This window comes from Nannospalax galili, unplaced genomic scaffold (genome assembly GCF_000622305.1).
Source record: "Nannospalax galili isolate Female #2095 unplaced genomic scaffold, S.galili_v1.0 scaffold1907, whole genome shotgun sequence".
Taxonomy (NCBI): domain Eukaryota; kingdom Metazoa; phylum Chordata; class Mammalia; order Rodentia; family Spalacidae; genus Nannospalax; species Nannospalax galili.
In genome coordinates, this window is record NW_008357032.1 from 287,143 (window position 1) to 303,131 (window position 15,989).

Consider the following 15,989-nt stretch of genomic DNA (forward strand, 5'->3'; position numbering starts at 1 on the left):
AGCCAGGGGCTCCTCCCAAGCCCACGGGACCCCTGAGGAACAGATCCTCTAATGACCTCAAGAGTGAAAACAAATCAGTTTATCTGGTCCAATGGTATGTTCTTAAACACCCAAAAGGGAAGTATAACCAAAGATTAAAGGGGCCAATATAATTTCATAAGAGCACACATATATATAACTAAAAGTTACTTGACAAACAGCAAATAATTTTTTTTTAATTACCTTTCCTTTGAGGTAGACAGGCCCAAGGAAGAAAGGTAGCAAAAATTTTCATGGAAGTTTACATGGCCTAGGCTATGGGTTGATGTTGGAGCGGCAGAGTACTGCTGTCATTATTTCTTCAAGAAAGCTGTCAAGATTTATTGCCATTAAGTTCATAATGGCAATACTCATGGAACAAGCCATACATTCTCATTTTTTTTAACTATTGCAAGTAACTTAGAACATGGGTAAGAGAAGCCAGTTACAGAAATTATACTCATTAAGGAAATGAAAGTATTACAAGAATTTTTAAATTGCATACAAAATACAAGCTATCAAAGTTATAGAAGACAAAATAATCATCATGAATAGCATATATATGGCACAATCATACAATGTACAAACTACTACAACAGTGGATGGTGTAGTGGCTCCTAGGTACTGCTAAAACAAGCACTTTAAGGTATAATGGGATAATATTTGTAGCAATGGAATAAGCTTTTAAAATTAAAAGATTAAAATAGATACAATTTACAAATATTTGATAAGAAAGGTTTGCTACAACAAAATTCTTCCAAAGTTGCACAAGTTTATTAATTTTATAAATATTTACTTTTAGGTAATGTTTTCGGTGCTGGGGAACTAACAGGGAACAAGCAGGCATGATTCCCTGTTTATGTGAAGCCAGCATTGTAGCATGTAAAGATATAATAGAAAAAAAATGTCTGAAATGTATATAGTACATTAGATGGCACAGTGCTAGGGAGACACACAGAGGAAGAAAGGGTATAAGGATAACTGAGTGAGTGGATTAGGAAGGAGGTGAGGGCCATGGGAGGCCTTGTCAATATGAGCTGCACTTTCATTCCAGAGAATATCTATCATTCCATTTTCCTCAAAAGAAAAGTGAAAGAGTCAAAGTGACCCAGGCTCTAAACAAACAATGATGAGCAATCAATCAAGAAGCAAAGCTGGAACGATTCTGAAGGTGAGGCACAGCATTTACCACAATCAAAGTTGTTCCATGGGTACCCATGACTCTGGTATTACAATGGAGGCTATTTGAAGGCATGAGTTTCCTAAATCTGTGCTATAAGGTAAGCTAATATTAATATTTGACAGGTAAAAAAATGAAGATTTACAGTTAAATAGATGTTTGCTATCACATAGCTAAAAGGAATGCCAAATATATCCCAAGCACTTGGACACATACATTCTAGTTACAGTGCTCAGAGGTAAGATTGCTATTTTTACATGTGGTGGACATGAGCAGGATGCTAGAGAATCTAGCCATAAGTTTGCGGCACATGAAGGCTACAGAGAAGAGTCCCAGAGAGCTGTGCCTGCTAGTGGATGTTGGGCACAGCATCCTTGGACTCGCTGCTGATGCTACTGAAAATATATGTACGCATTGACCAAATATTCACTGAAAACACAGCAGTAAATGATTTAAAGCAGTTTCAGATTTAATTTACAGCATACAATTTCAGTATGAGGAAAGTCTAAAGAGAGTAAACAAAAACTAACAAAATAACCCAATAACCCAGGTTAGACATGAACAGAATCTACTAATAAGATAGCATTAAGATGGAAAAGAAAAAAAACAACTGGGTGTAAGAGAGGAGAGGGAAGCCTGAAGAATTTCAAACAGGAGATTAATCATGGGGGAGGTAAAGTATATAAGGTTATTTCAAGGTATATATAGGTGGATGGATGGCAATGGCATTAAGTGAGATTAAAGAAATGAGATTTTGTGAGCAAGGTGATGAATTTTGCTTATACACAGATTTGAAGTTCCCCTGGCCTTTCAGGTTGCTGAAAGAAATATGAGTTTGGAATTCTGGATTAAAGGTGTGAATTAGGGAGATAAGGGTGCAAAAGTGGTAACAGAGGGAGAGAAGGCAAAGAAGGCCAGTACAATGGAATGCCAACACAGAGACCTGGGTGGAAGGAGGGGATGAAGAATGTGAAGAGGTAACCAGGCAAGTACAGGATGAAGAAATGAACAGCGAGTCCTTCTCTAGTCCATCCAGTTCACAACACATCATGGACCCATTCTATTTGTGACTGAGTCCCACTGTATTGTGAAAATGTCCCTTGGGAACACAGAAAAGCCAAGTCCTGGGCTGTTCCTGCAGTTTAAATGCCACCAAGTCTCAAGCTAACATTTTCTAGCAGGGTTTTCATTTAAAAGAGTTGTCTAAGCATGCAGCAGAGAATCACAATTAGAGACCCTCTGAGGGTGCCATTCAAAGGCAAGAGAACCCATAAGCGGCATTGCTGGTTTGCCTGTATCTAAGAAGCACTTGCTTTCTTCTCTAGTACTGTGAGTTGTGTCATGAAACTCTTGCTGTAGTTTTATGTAAGCAGAAAATTTGGAACAGAATCTATTTCTTTGAGTAAACTTTCTACTCTGAAATGATTCTAGATTTGCCGAGCTGTCACAGACAGTGGAGTATGGACTTTACCCAGTTTTCTGTACTGATAACATCTTTTCAATCACAGAACCCTGGTCACTAGTTTTAAGACTGCTCGCCACTAACAGATGTGCATTTTACCACCAGGCCACTAATGTAACTTTTCCATTTCAGAATACAAACCAGGATACTCCATTGGTTTTTGTCTGTCACGTTTCCTGGGTCTTCTGATTTGTGCTAATTTCTCAATTTTTCTGTTTTTCATGTCTGTGAAAATACCAGTCAGATATTTTATAAAAATAGCCTTCCATCTAGGGTTCTAGGATTTTTCTTAAAGGTTAAATTGGAGTTAGGGACTTTAGGGACAAAGTCTAAAATACTTTCTCCTCTCCATACTTCAATGTGGTTATGTTCTATCAACATGAATGATTGGTACTTATGTTCCTTTCTTCATTTCATTAAGAGGATACTGTAAGGCCTCATTACTACAAATTAACATCTTTACATTTTAGAATTTTATGCCCCACCCCACACTACATTTTGCTTTAGATCTAGCTGCAGGCATTGGTTCATCTGAAGAGCCATGTGGAGGCAGTTGGGTCTGTGAGGATGGCTCCTGGGCATCCCTCCCTCATGTTTCCTCCTGCAATGTTACCAGCAAGATTTCAAGATTTTCTCAGACTGATGAATGCTGAGTCCAGTCAGGAGTGGTCTTAAATTTGTCTTTCAAATGATGAGCAACAGATATTTACAATGTACACAAAATAAAAGCATTAGGAAAAATAATGTCTGCCTAAATCCAATACTGGTAATTAGTGGCTGAAACTAGTCTACAACCCACAGCAATTGCTGATGTATGTGCAATGCGATGTGTCCACCTGAAAAATGCCAAGGAAGCATCAGAGAGAAGCACAACCCAAAATTCCTAACATAGGCCTCATGGCTGTGGAGAACTCCAATTTACACATGATTAAATAACACAGAAATCATCCCAACTCAAAACTCACAATTTAGAATTTACTCAGGTCACTGAGAAAATAAAACAGGAACTTAGTGATACAGAAGCCTACGTTTTTCATAACATTTAACTTGCAGTCATTAATATTCATAGGCAAATATGGAAAATGTAAGTCACATGTTCTCCTTCACAGTACCTAGTCAGTATCCTTTGTTATTTTATTTAAAAATGGCTTAAAGAGCAATACGTTAAAGAGAAGCTAAAGTGTTCTGGAGTTTAGCCCATAATACTAATATGGGGTCAAATCTCTAGAAAAGAAGATACAAATTAATTGCAAAATTTGCTTAATTTTTGTTTAATATTAAGTTTATGTTTAAAGTGTAAGCAACTGGTTCCAAGTCAACTTGGGCTATAAAGTGAGACCTTGTCTCAAAAAATAAGAGGACGAAGGGGGGAGAGAGAATGCCAGGCATAGTGGTTCATAACTGTAATCTCAGCACTCAAGAAGCTAAGGTAAGAGGACTGCTTTGTGTTTGAGACTAGCCTGAGCTACATAGTCAGTTACAGTTCAGCCTGGGCTGCAGAATGATGAAATCCTATCTCAAACAAAACAAATACATGTAGCAACTGAAGTGCCTGAGTCTACTGTCATATGAGACTGGCGAGCACCTTAAGAAGACATTTCACACTATCAGGGTCTTACATAGCACACTCAGCTCTGTCTCATGCTAAGAATATGACCTCACCTTTTACCTTTCATGTACATAGCTTTCAATGTTTCCCTCTGAAAGTCACAGTTCAGATCTCAAGTGTTTAGCATAGCAATAGAAAATGTGTTCTTTAAAGACTGGGTCCTATCAGATGGCATCAAGATGATATTTCATTCATGACTCAGTTACAGATAAAGATTTGGCATCATGAAAGCACAGCACTACAAAGTCACATGAATCAGAGAACCCTTTGTAGAAGAAGAGGACCAGAGGGCAATTGGGTTTGAAATAAATAAAGATAATTCATGAGGAGTTTTCGTTTGTTAATCTTCCATTCTAAAGAATTTACTCTTTTAGGCTGAGAACAAAATTTAATCCGAATTTAACAAAGTTTTTGTATGTTGCACAGCACAGGTCCTAGTTAAAGTACACATGGCACTTTTTTATCTACATTATAATTAAAAATTTATTTTGTAGTAGGATCTTTTACTTCACATTATAATTTGATGACAAATTTACTTTTATAGCTTAATTAGAAAGAAACCACATAGAAAAAAATTGTAGGCTTTATTAGGATGAAGAGAAGCATAAAGGATTTTTTGCTATAGCTTATACATATTTTAGGAAGAAATTTATTAAAAGCCATCATGATCTCATGCTGGGGTGGGAGGGTGGGTGGAAAGGAATATTGTGCTATTTTCCTTTCTAATGTTGTTTACCTCCTGCTATTTTACCAAATCAAATGCAATGCTGTACTTCTAGGTTAAATGCACAATCCAATGGAACTTCATAGAAACTTTATTTCTTCAAATTTAATACATGATAATTTAATAGTAACCAATAATAAAATCGGACAATCATAGCAGTATTACTGGAGAGAAGGCTCTGTGAATGTGGTTTCTGCCTCAAAATATGTAATTGCATGGAATCAACCATTTTTCTTGTTATGGCAATGTGAAAATAATATGCCTATGTGGTGAGATGAAGGAAAGGAATAATGGAGGCTCTGTGAAATGTTGTGAGGCGATGACATAGGGCCACTTAAATGAAGCAAGCCCTGTGATCCTGTGTCTGTCAAGCTAATAAGTAAAACAGCAAGCAGTGACTAATGAGAGAGTAGCATACATGGAAGCCCTGGGCTGAGAGACAAGTCATGTACCCACAGAGGAGTGGACAAAACACAGTTTGATTCATATACTCACAGAGGTACAATATGTAAAGACCTACGAATAACTGATCTCGGGAATTCTCAACTTAATATTTTCAGACTGCGCTTGACCAGGAAGGACTGAAACTGCAGCAAACGAGCACAGATGAAGGCAGACTGCTACCTCTGCTCTTCAGCTTAAACGGGAGCTACCTGCAGACATTTTCACTGTGAACAACGTAGCCTTCACTTTATCTGTGTGTGCATGTGTGCGCGTGCGTGCATGTGTGTGTGTGTGCATGTGTGTGTGTGTGTGTATGCTTGCTTGCATGTGTTTGGAGACCAGAATTTGAAGTGAGGTATCTCTCAATCACTATCCATCTTATTTTTTTTATTGAATATTTGCGTATTTCATACAGAACATCTCAGTCAGTCTTAATTATCTTGATACCCCCTTCCCCACTGGCACCCTGTTATAGCCCCCTCCCAGTGGAATTCATACATTCTGTCATTTGTCTTAAGGCATATTGTGTCAAGTTAGTGTTCCCAGATGTCCCTCTGTGCAAGTTCATCTACTGAGGTCTAGTCAGCCTATCTAGCATCTCTCACTTTAGGAAGAGTATCTCTTCCTCACCTAGCAGTAATCAGTTGTCAATATTTCTTCAGCTAAAATTGGGATCAGTTGTCCATTTCTCCAGTTCTAAGGTAGGTTTTTGTCTGTCTGAGTTTTCATGGGTCCTGTGCATGCTGACACCATTGCTGTAGGTTCATATGAGTGAGGTGCCAAGAGACTGTTTCCATACGGTCATGTACCTCCTCCCTGGCCCTTACAACCTTTCTCCCTCCTCTTCAGCAATGGTCCCTGAGCCATGGGTGGGTGTAGTTTAACACAGGAGTCCTGTCCAAGGACCACCATTCTGAAGACTCTTCATCTTGATATTTTGGCCACTGTGACCTTTTGTGTTCCTAGCCCTCAGCTGCATGAGGGAGCTGCATTAATGAGAACTGAGATACTCACTGTTGTCTTCTTTACCCCTTGTTTCATGTCCATCTTATTTTTTGAGAGAAGGTTTCTCACTGAACCTGGAACTCATGGATTTAGCTAGGCTAGCAGGCCAGAAAGTCCCTGGATTCTCCTGTCTCTGCCTCTCTAGTACTGGGATTACAGGCACATGCCACTATGCCTTGATTTTATGTGGAATCAGGGATTGAAATTCAGGTCTTCGTGCTTGCACAGCCACTGGAGTCATCTCCTCAGGTCTCTAACTATGCTTTTTAAAACACCCACAAATCATCATATTCCCCATTATAAGCCCCTCACATTACTGAGAGACTTAACAATAAGCCATCCCAACGTATACTGCACTAGCATGTTGATGCTAGCATGTTGACTATTGAAACTATAAGCACCTAAAAAGAGCCTTACAAAAAGATCTCAGACATCCACACAGCCTCATGAAAGCAGATATGCAGCGCCCACATGGATGTTTTGTCTCCAAAGATGAGGAGACAAGACCAAAAGAGATCCATACAGAGCTGGTTAAAATAACTGTTGTCTTTCGGTCTGTGTGCAGAATTTAGCTTCTTCTCCACAATTGAATGCTTTTTGTGAATCCAATATTTAAGTACCTAGCTCTAAGTGCTATTTTGGGGCTTCATATCTTTACAATGATCCTCGTGGTATGTAAAATTTATGCTAAGTAAATGTGGATGTTTTTCTCCTATTGACCTAGCTTATGTCTATGAATTCTTGGGCCTACTTGGGGATGGAGGTGGTGCCTGGCCACCTTCGCTGAGTTACCTGCTCTTCTACACACTGCAGCACTTCTTATAACTGTCTTCCCCCCTTTGGCACTGACCTCCTATTTGCTTGTCAGAGTGCTGTCTTGTGTGATCACAAAATATAGAACAGACCAAATATTCACTGAGTACCTCTTTGCCCAAAGAACTTCCATTTAGTCTCCAATGCATATATCTGACCTCAGATTTCTGGGATGTACAGTAGTAAAGTAGGAAGAAAAACTTCATGTAAATAATTAGCAATAATTAACTAAATGGTGTAAAGTGCCTGGCCGAAAGCAGAAATAATGGGGCATATGGACGTGAGGAATGGCAAAATGTAACCCAAGTGATCATTAAGTAAAGCCTGGCTGTCAGTCGTGTAGGTCTAGGCAAGGAGAGAGAACAAACAAAAAGCAGGATTCTAAGCAAAGGGACAAATGTAGAAAGTCTTGGAGGCTGAGGTGTAAGAATGTGGCAGAATTTTAGGGCAAGGAGCAAGAATAATGCATATCAGTGCTATAGGATGCAAACTCAGAATATTCCAAAAGGCCATGGCCACCACAGTGAGTACTGTGGCATTCTTCTCCAAGTAAAAGCTCAAGGTGCCGTCACCCAGCCCCAACCCCTTCAGCATGAGGCACATGGACTCCAGGTACTTCCTGGAGAGCCCCTGAGCCAAGCCCATGCCTCTCCACCCTTGCAGAACTGTGAGTAGACACAGCTGGAGCACAAGGTCAGTGCTAAGAGTGCTGGCACTCATCCTCCACAGTGCACACCGATTCAAAACTCCTTGCTGATTAGTCACATCCATTGTACTAAAATTTTGTTGTTGTTTGGAAGTTTCATAGGAGTTTTTCCTAGATCATTCTTTTCACCCAACCCAGTCTGAGGCTTTCCCTAGGGGTCTAGTTGAGCTGAGATATGATTGTTTGAGAGTCACTGATTTAATTCTGTATTATGGATACTATCAATTTCACATGAAATATTGGACTCACATAATTGCATTCCTACTTTTTAATACTTTCAGAAGTTGTTGGAAAATCAAAACAGTCGCAAAGATTCACATTTTTCCCCTAATATACTCAAAATCAGCTATATCTGGATAAAATAGATAGCTCTCAATTGGCTGTTTTCTGCTTTTACTAAACAAGTATTTAATTATAGCAATGTATTGTTGGAAATAACATGAAGCATTTGGTAGGGTTCAGCAAAGCTACACCAGAGATGAGAATTTCACTCAATTACTTTTGTTGTGTCTGCACATTGAGTTACTTGCCGATTATGATAGTTTACAAGGTTTTTCTTTAAAGAGAGAAAAGGATTTACTACCCCAACTTAGAAAATATATACTAGAGTAAATCTTGGAGGAAATTTATTACTGTGGATTCAATTCTTATTAGAATGGTTTCTCTCCCAGAGATACCATCCTGACAGATGTATATTCACCATGTGCTTTAAATAAGTCATCCATGTGGACTGAACCTAATCCTCATTCTCTCTAAAAGAGGAAGGGTGCACTCATCCTCTTTGGAAAATCCATTCAGGAGCGGATTATGGAAAGGTTCTGGTGATGGCAGGAAACAATGAGACAGCCCCCATCCTTCGTCTGTGCTGAGATGGGCACAAGGCTCCCGGTGGTGGTTGCCGGTGTCAAGGAAGCAGTCCGAAGACAAAGCACATTAATGTAAGTCAAGGGAACAAAGTAAGCAACTGCCCAAGCTGTGGCCGGAGGGTGCCCAACTGCACTAGAAATGATGTGGGGTTGACTCTTGTTTCCTGAGACTAGTGCTGTCAAGAGCATTTTAATATACAAGGGTGTTTTCCTTGGTATACAGTTATACAACTGATTATGCATCTTAGCTTACTGCCCTTGTTAGACCAAACAACAGAAATGTATTATTCAGTGCTTCAATAATCTTCTAGATGCTCATCAAATACCTAAAAGCAAATTTGGTACCAGTCCAACAGGTACCAAAAATATAAGAATTACAGGCTTGTACACTAACTAATTAAATTGAACATTTGGGTGATGGATGAAAATCATTACTTTAAAGAATATACAAATGCAAATCACTAGATTCTTCTCTAGCTAAAAGTAATAAAAGTGATATTTTATTTCATAAAGTTTGTGATGATAGCTCATGGGCCACATCAAGGGTATTATCTGTTTTCCACATTTAAAATTTAAACAGAAATATTACATAAACACATGTAGCTCTAAACTGGCAATTATGTACTAGGAATGACAAATCACTAATCACTTTGGGCAAGATGAGAGCTCTCAGGTGCTGTAACAAGGTTCAGTTCCAGCATTTATACCTTGCCACTATACAATGCTTGCATTTATGACCTTTCATGTCCATGCACTCATTCATGTCCTGCAGCTCAGTCTTCATACCCACAAAAAACCCCAGTTGAAATTAAAAAATAACAGAAGTAAAAAAATCTACATAGGATCTTTCATATCTTGATGATAAGTTTCTCCTCCTGGTGGGTGCACACCTTACCTGCAGGCCTTTCTCTTCTATCTTCTTTTGGAGCACTTTAAGGCATTTGGTGAAGTCAGTGTCGTCTTGGTCAGGAGTTGAAATAAGCTCACAACCCTAAGTGTCGAAGATAGAGGAAGTTAAAAGTAAGATTTCAGCCTAGGAACACAATCAAAGGCTATTGTCAGATGGACCCTCTGAGGCAGGTGTGACCTCGATCATCAGAATTGGTATCAAGAGCTATGGTTAGATGTACCCTCTGAGGCAGATGTGACCTTGATCCTGAGAATCATTATCAAGAGCTATGGTTAGATGTACCCTCTGAGGCAGATGTGACCTTGATCCTGAGAATCATTATCAAGAGCTATGGTTAGATGTACCCTCTGAGGCAGATGTGACCTTGATCCTGAGAATCGGTATCCCTGCACTTATACCATTTCATGTCACAGAAAAAGGTGCGTTAGGAACTGTGTGATATTGCTTCAAGTAGGAGCCATTTTCCTGAGAAAAGTACAAATTTTTAAAGATATTAACGTTACAATATTCAATATTACTGTGAGGACTTTGGACAGGTGCAATAAATTATGTTCACATCGAAATTACCTAAAATAAAATGAAGGTATTTCTTAAATTCTAGGTTTCTTAAAGAAGACTTCTTCACTTTTTTTTCATGATTGAGAAAGCTACCATTAATATTGAATTAATGATTACATTTTATATTTTAGGTAAAATCAGGTCTGTTGTTCTATAAAATTCCTTAGTAGTCCTACTTTCCCCATGTGAACAGCAGCAGCAAATTATTCCATCACACATATGTGCCTTAAATTGTCTTTCAGATGTAATGGGGTGAAATTCTAACTTCTTGGCCTTCTTTATAACAGTATCATACCATCTTCAAAACACAGAAGCAGATTCATCAGAGAACTCCAGGGGAGTGTCAGCTTGTGAGCTCTAACTTTAGAAGGCTAAAGACATTGTCCTTTTGAAAGGACACCCTCTCGTCCAAAATCCTACAGAGGCAAAGATGTATGAAACCAGACCACCAGGGGAATTCACCTTCTGAATATGGGAATGAAACAGTTCTTGGACTCTGACAAACAGCTGAGTAAGCTAAATATAATGTACTATATAAAGTTGCCATTCAAAGAGTTTTCAAGGATCTAAAACATCCATATGGCCTCTTAAATTATCCTTAGACCCATTCTAGATTTAAAAGTTCTTTGTTTAACCTCAGAGTCTCTTTAAATATGTCAAACTCAACCTGTGCATCATTAATTTATGACTTTCTACAATGGAGTGATTGATGAAAAAATTAATTTCTCATCATTCAGAAACATATTATGATTTAAAAGACATATATGTCATCTTTACAAGATTATAGACATATACTTTCTTAACCCTAAAAGAACAATGTGATTTTCTATAATCACCAAGCAAGAATGTAAAGAAGTGAATGGTCTAAAGTGGACATATCTACTACGGAAGGCAAGCTTGTCATACTGGCATTTTACTGGATGACAGATGAGGCTGCCACCAGGATACTGTTACAGTGAAAGTTCTCTGAGGGCTGTGTGTCCTTCTTTATTGCTCCCAGTGCTGATATCTGCCTGCTACACAGTTGTCAATAAATATATTAGTTATGTTTTATTGCCATAGGAAGACATTCTAATAAGTATTCTCAACATACATGCATTTATAAAAACTTTATAGAAATGTATGTTGGCAGTATGCTGGAACAGCATCTTCATGCTAATCATGCCACAGACAACAACTGGAAATTATCTTTCTTTTTAAAATGTCAACAGTGGACATGATCACACTAAAGGAAATAAACTGGAAGAGGCAAAAGAAATAGCAACAATAGATTAATAGATCTCAGTCAACCTTTCAAGTTATCATCACAAAATCAGCAGAGACCCACAGAGAGAATGACTACTGAGCAGGAGAGAATCTAGAGACACTGCAACATTATTTAGATTCAGGGAGGACAAAATTGACTTGTTGACACCTAGTTGGCTAAGCAGTAATTGTCAGCAAGGTCATCAATAGAAACACCTGGTTTCTTCCATGAAAAGGGTCAAATTCTTAAATATTTGAGGAAAAATCCTATATTATTTCTTAAATGTGCTCAGTGAGAATGGCTCTCCTCATAAAAAGCCACTTCATATAAATGATGAAGGATAGGATATCTTACTCGCCACTTGAAAGGGACCCACAGGAAAAGTCTAGGTCAAGACTTGGAGAGGAACTACCAACTCTGAAAAGCCAGCCAGTACCTAAACTGAGAACTTCTAGAAATCTTGGTTGAAATGTTTGACAGCTCTCTAACACCTTGAATTTTCATGGGTATAAGTGAATAAATCTCATCAGAGATTAAAAATGAAGTTACTCAAACTCCAGACAGTGCCAACACCCCAATAAGGCATCTTTTAACCTTAAAAAGACCTTCAAAATGAAATCTTAGCCAAAATGCAGTAGCAGGGATTTGGCCAAATAAAGAAGATTTCACTGTGGTTTGACTCTTATAGTAACACACTATGTCTAAGAGAGGAAAAGCAGAAGGTTAAAGATGAGAAATACAGGAAAGAATAAGATGCTTTCATAGTTACCTAGCAATTCTATCCTGTACTTTATAGAGATACTTGTTTATTACAAAGAATAAAATGGAACTTCCTGCACTTGGAAGCCCTGGAGCAATGACTATGTTCACTGGGTGTGGTCACCACCAGCGGCGGCTGCTCCTCCGTTCTCACGAGTGCCCTTCGTTCTCATGGGCGTCGAGGCTGCTCCTCTCCTCACCCTGGGCTGAGGCCGCTCTTCTGCTCACCTGGTGCTGCCTCCAATCCTTGCTGCTTCTGCCTGACCCCAGACCCCAGGGCTGGTGAGGAGACTGTGTCAGCGGAGCCACATTCAGACACAGAAGACCAGGTTCAGTGACACGGGTTTGCTTTATTGCAGGAAGGCACAAGCTCATATAGGGGTAGTGGTCCAACCACAGCACAGCAAGTAGTATACTTTATTAGCATAACAGGTTTAGCGTCCTATCACAGTACAGCAAGTAGGATACCTTATTAGCATAACAGACTTAGCGACCTAGCAGCATAACAGACTCAATGTCCTATCACAGAATAGCAGGTAGGATGCCTCATTAGCATACTGGGTTTCAGATTACAGAGCCTAGATTCCTGGAAACCACATGACCCTGACTGTTGCAATATCTAAGTGTGGCAATTTGGGATCTCAAGGGTGGTGACTAGGGAGTGGTGAGCTCTAGGCATCAGTCTCATGATCTGCCAATGGGAGCAAATGTCACAAGGCATTTCTTGTGGCTCCAGTGGTCGGGCCCTTGCTGTATGGATGTCAGTAAGACTTTCACCCTAGGCTCAAGCCTGTCTCCCACAACTGGGGTGGTGTCTTCTTTATTTAAAAGACCCTGACAAAACACTCAATATACCAAAACTTAGAAAAGAGAAAGGCCATGAAATTTAGCTATTAGAAAGACAGGAGTTTCTCATCAGAGGTTTGTAATATTTGTTCTGGATATAAATACATATATTGTCAGTCAAACTACACCAAACCTTCCAAAAACATAATCTTAAGACTCCACTCTGTGAATGGAAACTTTTAACTACTATCAATTTCTTTTTTCAAAAAGTTCAGTTTTTTTAAGACTCAAAGTATTATTTTATGAGCCAGCAGGTGGCTCCACTTTCATACTGAATATTCATATATGCAATTTTGTTACTTAAATATTTTAATGATTTAATTCTATTTAGTTCCTTTCATGAATTTTTTTAGCTGGATGATTTTCTTTTCTTTTGAAGGTATTTATTTATTTTTATTTATTTCTTGAAAAGTGAATTCACAAAATAGAAAGAAATATTGAAGAAAACCCAAGGTGAAATGAGATGGAATTGAAAACCTCAGTAAGTCAATTTAAAATGACAAAAGAAAGCCTCACAAGCAGAGCTAAAGAAATGGAAAACAGAATACCAAGACTGGATGGAAAAGTTGAAGAACTGGACTGCTCAAGCAAAGACTATGAAAAATTTTCATAAAAATACACAGGAATGGAATACTCAAAAAATGTAGGACACCATGAAAATACCAAATTTATGCATCATAGGCATATACGAAGGCAAAGAAATCTCAGGTCAATGTCATTGACCAGATCTTCAAAAGGTTGATAGGAGAAATTTCCCCAAATTGAGGAAAAACATACCTATACAGATACAAGAAGCACACAGAACACCAATTAGACATGACCAGAACAGAAACTCCCCATGGCATACAATAGTAAAACCACTAAATGTAAATATTTTATTTATTAGTTTTATTTTTTTATGTGTAGGGGTATTTTGTCTGCATGTATGTAAGTGCATCATGTGCACGCAATGCCTGTGAAGGCCAGAAGACAGTGTCAGGTCTTGAACTGGAGTTACAGACAGTTGTTACCTACCACGTGGGTGCTGAGAACTGAACCTGGGTCCTCTGGAAGAACAGCAAGTTCCGAACCACTGAGTCATCTCTCTAGACCCCCCTTTATTGTCTTATAAACTGATCTGAGTTGTACATTCTGGAATATAGAAAGGTCTTATATTTGAAAGAATATTCATCTACCATGTTATTTTCTCATATGCATTCCACTGATTCTGACTGCCAAATCATTTATGATATAGATATCAAGTAGTATAAACTATCCCTCTTAGTTTCAGGAGACACAGATGTGATAGAGAGGTAGTCTCTTGCTAGAATCCTATCAGGACAACAATGATAAGGCAGGTGAACCCAATGCCCTTTTTCAAACTTTAGTAATCTATCTGGCTCAGAGTTTCAGAATCTGAATAATAGTTCCTCATTACCACAAACATTTAGTAAATGCCTAAAGGCATAGATAATACCAAATGCAGTATGTATTATATTTCCTATACAATAATGTTTAACTTATAAATTAAGCATATTAACTGGTTAAAAATGACCAATGATCAAGCAGACTGTAACAGTATAGTAAAATAGAAATATGGGAATATGGCCTCTGTCCCTCTCAATAACCCACTGTAATGGATTCACAGTTTTCCCCATGTCAGGGTGAAGTGACATGATGCCTGTCTGTCATCAGTGTGGGAAGATGTGATGAGATGAGAAGAGTGAGTGTCATAGGTACCATAGCACTGTATTAGGCTCCGACAGAGGGTCTGGTTGCAAACAACCACCTTAGCACTTGACATGTTAATTAGGTAGCAGTTAAAGTACACATTGTGGATGTGCTAGAGAAAGGATGATGCATGTGCCACACAGCACAGACCCAGATATTGTCAGACTTCATGACACTATGCCTAAGGGCACCTAATGAAAGCTCTGAGTTGTTTATTTCTGGAGTTTTGTATTTACTATTTTGGACCACAACTGAGTTGTACTGACTGAAGCACAGAAAATGAAACCCCAGGAAAGAAGGCTCGAAGTATGTTACAGGACACATTCTCAACAGAAATCAGGTAAAATGAACATACATCTAGAAAATAACATTTTTCCTAAGCAAGGCATTTTATTAAGAAAATGCTGGCATTAAGTATTATAAACTGTTTCAAATATGAGAGTGCGATTTCCGCAAAATGAAAATAATTCAAGATGATTTATGTCTCCATGGCAAAGAACTTACCAACAACACAAAGTTCCTGTATTTTTTCATTCAAATAGCATGGGTCCTAGTTTCATGAGCAAAGTGGTTGTTCTCAAAATGTCTACCTAAGAAATACTCATATGTAGATGTACACAAAGAAACTTATGCAACATCCTTAAGTAATGAAGCTTTGGGAAATAGATAAATCATGCAATGAAAGCTATAGTTACGATGCATTAGAACTGAAAGGGAAATAACTTAGAACACGGAAACGGTGATTATAAATATTTCATGAAGGTTCTACACTAGGATCACTCACAGAAAATTATAGGTAAATACATATACACACTCTCATTTGCCATGAGGTATGAGGTATTAAATAAACATAGGGCATTAAATCATTAATAATACTTGAACATACTAGTTATCTAACATCTACTGAATTAATAAGCTAACAAGTGAAGAAAATGTGAAAAATAAAGGCTAACAGTACTAGGAAGTAAAGAGCATAGGGAAAATGCATTTGTTGGTACCTAAGCAGGAAGTTGCTCAAAAGAAAATGATATCAAGAGATAGATGGCTGGGGCTTCTCTATTCCTGGAATTACCTTGACTATCACCACAACCAGCACTATATCACTACCAGTAAAAACATTCCTGAGTGCCCTG

The 15,989-nt window shown here is 38.4% G+C and overlaps 1 protein-coding gene across 8 annotated transcripts in view; it reads right to left on the minus strand.

The window, feature by feature from the left end:
• The window catches only part of Tpk1 (thiamin pyrophosphokinase 1), a 372,724-nt gene that overhangs the window by 161,715 nt on the left and 195,020 nt on the right, over positions 1 to 15,989 (minus strand). For 7 of the 8 annotated variants that reach the window (XM_017794791.2, XM_008854799.3, XM_029557020.1 and 4 more), the window contains one exon: positions 9,723 to 9,818. The exons of the other annotated variant lie outside the window; for it this stretch is intronic. In XM_017794791.2, coding sequence (XP_017650280.1) covers positions 9,723 to 9,818 — 96 coding nt within the window. The remainder of the gene's footprint in view (positions 1 to 9,722; positions 9,819 to 15,989) is intronic. 8 annotated transcript variants of the gene reach the window in all.